Source organism: Vipera ursinii (assembly GCF_947247035.1).
Source record: "Vipera ursinii genome assembly, chromosome: 7".
NCBI classification, from domain to species: domain Eukaryota; kingdom Metazoa; phylum Chordata; class Lepidosauria; order Squamata; family Viperidae; genus Vipera; species Vipera ursinii.
In genome coordinates this window covers 50,016,497-50,020,751 of record NC_139521.1, presented here as the reverse complement: position 1 = coordinate 50,020,751, position 4,255 = coordinate 50,016,497, and the positions used below count along the sequence as shown (strand labels likewise).

The window sequence follows — 4,255 nt, the reverse complement described above, 5'->3', positions numbered from 1 at the left end:
ACAGTAAAAATATATCTATATATATTTATAATATGCTGTTTAAAGACAGAGAAACTGCCATCTATTTTTTAAAAAATCAAAATACTTTTGAGATGCCTCTCTAATCTAGATTAAAGCTTCAGTCTCTCTAATCACTCAATTTTTTTAAAATCCTGAAAAATAGCTGTAAAGGGTACTTTTACATCTCAGCAAAGGTGATGTCTTTAAGAATAAAAACAATTCTTACTTGATATGTCTTCGTCTTTTATAAAGAGTTATCTGCCTTCACAAAAATCAGTCTCTCTTTGATGCCAATTTAAGTCTGAGCCTGCAAACCCGATAAAATCTGCTGCCAACTTTCTAAACTTGATACTTTGTCCACTCACAGTCCAAACGCATCTCAGTCGGACTCTTTTTCTGAAACTTGGTCTCTTTCTTTCCAGGAAAGAGAAATAGAAATATTTTTCTGTCTTTTTAATATTTATTTCCTCCCCTTAAGTAGAAAGATTTCCAAAGACTAAATCCCAGCAGAGTATTTCATCCGCTTCTGTTTCTGCCTTTGGTTGCAGAACCAGACTCGGACCACATTCTTCTTGAGGTCCAATTTCTCCGCAATGGCTGCAATTTTTTCTGAGGAAGGTCTTGGTTGGATAGCGAAATAGGCTTCTAGGGACCTCTTTTCAGGAGCAGCAATTGAAGTGCGTTTCCTCTTCTTCTCAGCTCCATTGAAGAGCTCTGGTTTTGTGAGCTTCTCCCGGTGTGATTTCTCTGCTTCTTCCAGCCATGCTTGCAGGATGGGTTTGAGTGCAATCATATTGTTGTGGGACAAGGTGAGAGATTCAAACCTGCAGATGGTACTTTGACTTAGGGATCCCACCCCGGGGATCTTGAGGTTGGCCAGGGCTGAGCCCACATCAGCTTGAGTCACTCCTAGTTTGATCCTCCGCTGTTTGAACCGTTCTGCAAAGGCTTCCAAATCCCGTGGATCTGCATCCACATCACTCATGCAGCCCATATGTGAGGATAGCCCATGGGCATGCGCCATGCTGAGAGCTGCTTGGTGCATTGGATTCATGCTGCCCATGTGAGGGGCATGGCCTGGTGTGGAAACCACTGAACCATCGGGCCCTGTCATGGCACCCAACGCCAGTCCTGGTGTGATGTGTTCCAAGAGTTCTCCTTCCAGAGCTTGGTGAGGTTGGTGGTGGTGATGGTGGTGGTGGTGGTGGGTGCCAGACAGGGCAGAGGGGTGTGAGATGGGCACCGAGGATGAAGATGCAGCTGAAGTGCAGGGGATGGTGTTCATGGTGTGATAGGTGGCATCAGGTTTGAAGGGGCTGTGATGTGGTGGGTGGTGGTGGTGGCTCTTGCCTGGCGACACAATGTCTACTGCAGCCAGGGCTTCTGCGCGGGCTAGCAGACTCTCGTCTAGACCTCCGAAGATGTTGCTCTGAAATTGCAAATAAAAGGCACACATTACTGCTGCCAAGAGGGAATTTCACTCTCTTCTCCTTGGGTGCCATCCAAGCCAACCTATCCCTGTTGAAGTGAGATGGAGGGTGGTAGAAATAGGAAAAGGAAGGAGAATTGGAAGGAGGGAAATAAAGTGGGAGGTATGAAAGGAAAGAGAGTGGTAGATAACAGTGGGAACAAGAAAAGAAAGAAGAGTGCTCGCTTCGGCAGCACATATACTGAAATTGGAACGATACAGAGAAGATAAGAAAAGAAAGCAGAGTTCGATAATGAAAAATAGATGATGAAAGAAAGCAAAGGTAGTGAAGAGTAGGAGAAAAGAGAAAGCAAGTAACAGTAGGATGAAGTAAGGGACAGAGACAGGGAATGCGAAGCATCTCTCTCTCTCTCTCTCTCTCTCTCTCACACACACACACACACACACACACACAGCTGCAAATAGTCTGCCTCGACTAACACCCTGGGTGTTATACAAATTCATGGGAACTCTATTGAAAGCCTCTGTAGGTTTTGGGGAGGGCGGGATGTGCCGTTCTAATCATGTGGCCGGGAAATGATCGATCTTTCCTGATGCTGCTCTTCTTTTCCCAACCCCAAGAGCGACCTACCGGCGGGGTGGGTAAGCAGGCGCGGCGCAGGGCCTCGGAGGTGCTGCTGCTGCTACTGCTGCTGGCGCTAGTGCTATTCGAAGCGTTATTCCGGCCGCTGCCGCTGCCTGCAGTGCTGCTGCTGGGCGAGCTGACCGAAGCTGCTGCGGCGCCGGCCGCCGAGGAGCTGCAGGGCGAGGCGGTGTGCAGGGCCGAATACTTGGGTTCGTGAAGGCTGCCGCCGCTGGCATGAGTCATGCTGAAGGGCTGCTTGCTGTTCAGGGACATCATCATCATTGTGGCCGCCGGCGGATCCGGGTCCGAGTCCGAGTCCGGAATGCCGGCGAGAACAAAACGGCGAAGAGGCGGGAAAAGACGCGCGCCGAGAAGTTACTGCAGCCTCCGCCGCACAAACTGAAGGCGCCTGCCTAGCTATCTCCCTCAGGTTCAGCCGCCAGCCACCTCTCGTCTCACTCCGCCGTCTCTAACTGCTCCGACAGTTACCCTGCCGTCCCCTCCTCGTCCCCTCCCTCGGCTCGCAACTCTGGGCAAAGTCTCTTCCCGTCCCTCCTTTTGCCGAAGGCCGAATCCTTTTCCGCCTTCTCTTCTCCTCCTGTCTCTTCTCCTCCACTGAAGGTCCCGAGACCTCCTGCCCCACTCTTTGCTACCCAGATACCCCTCCCTTCCTCTCCGGCGAAGCCTTCCGAGCCTAACCGCGGCTGGAGCAACAGCTCCCAAGGTTCTGGTCTGCCAGTTACTCCTGCCTGCCCTCCTCCAATTCGAGGGGCGCCCTATTGTTCTTGGCTCAGCCGCCCTTCAGCAGCCGGCTGAGGTACACCTTGGCCTGACAGGTGCCTAATCGCGAGAGAGACCCCGGAGTAACTGTGCAGCGTGACTCTTTCTCTCTCCCTCTGTTTCTCGCTGCTCGCCACCCATTGGATGGCGGCGAAGCTGGGGCCCCGACTGGGGAGAGGCGCATGCGTCTTGCGAGAGGCGTGTGGGGCGGCGCGAGCCGCGGAGCGCGAAGCGAAAGCTCGGCGGTGGCGAAAAGCAGCTGAGCGCGCGATGCTATTATCCCTGCCCCACGTGTATACACGTGGGGAGGTAGGCGGCCGCGCGCTCGTGTAATGAAAAGACTGGCGTTTACATAATGCTGAAAAGAATGGCGAGACCTACCAGAAAAAGAGTTTCATTAGAAATATGTTGGCGGGAGGTGTGAAAACGTTGTGAGAAGACACAGTGTGAAAAAGTGTGTGAGAGAGACTGTGTGCAAGCGGGGGTGGGGGTGGGGGAGGAAAGGCTTGAGGAAAAAGCAAAACGCTTGTGCCGGAGCCGAAGTGAAATGTGAAGGAGAAAAAGCGCGGGTAAAGTTGCGCCTTGGCCCTCTTTTTGATCAGAGAGGTGTCCGATGGAGTCTGGGAGGCGGAGGGCTGGGTCTGCTGAGGGCCCGCTATCTGGAACGTATCCCTGAGGCGTTCCTTGAGCTTTCCTGGGACAAGAGCTGTGGTTAAAAGGGTCAGAAACATGTTTATGTTGCTTTGGCGTAGGTGACTTTTAATAATAATAATAAACCTTTATTTGTCAAAGTACAACATGTGTACATCGAGATTTGAATTGGCTCCTTCTCCGCGCCCGTTTTCTGGCGAATGAACTTTGGGAGAGCCGTATCTGTAAAGACAACGACCTTCCTCAGGCCCTGCGAAACGCCTCAGATGACAACTCCCATGGCCTCCAAGCTGGACAGGCTGAGGTTTCGGGTGGGCGGGAATGAAAGTCAAATACTTAGAAGGCCCCAGTGATGGGGAAGGGCGATGCGGAGCAAGGGTGAGACGACTGGGAGAAACATGCGTGGAGCGAGATGCAGAAAAGGGGTGTGGAGAAACTGTGAAAACCTTTCACTTCGAATTACCGTCATTCATTAGCCACCACAATGAAATTAGAGAAGGGGCGCGGGGGAGAGACGCTCTAAGAGACCCCATTGCGCAGATGCAACGGGGAGGACTCGTCACCGACACACACAACACACAACACACACACACACACACACACACGGCGCCGTCCGGGTGAGCGGCTGGCACAAGCTGGGTAAGTTGCCGCCGGCGCCCGATTTTATTCTGCCGCGCGGGCTCCTGGGAGTTTCCTCGCTTCTGCTGCCGCCGCTGCCTCCTTCTTCGGCGGGCGCGCGGCGGAGCGTGCGGCCGCCGTTCCTGCTGCTC

At 52.5% G+C, this 4,255-nt stretch overlaps 1 protein-coding gene across 1 annotated transcript; it reads right to left on the bottom strand.

The window, feature by feature from the left end:
• Nucleotides 1-496: 496 nt before the first annotated feature.
• Nucleotides 497-2,336, bottom strand: POU4F2 (POU class 4 homeobox 2; the record flags this gene model as incomplete). Its single annotated transcript, XM_083366872.1, has 2 exons — nt 497-1,429; nt 2,061-2,336. 2 exons carry the CDS (start codon nt 2,334-2,336, stop codon nt 497-499), a joined length of 1,209 nt encoding a protein of 402 aa, XP_083222998.1.
• Between the last annotated feature and the right edge of the window lie 1,919 nt (nt 2,337-4,255).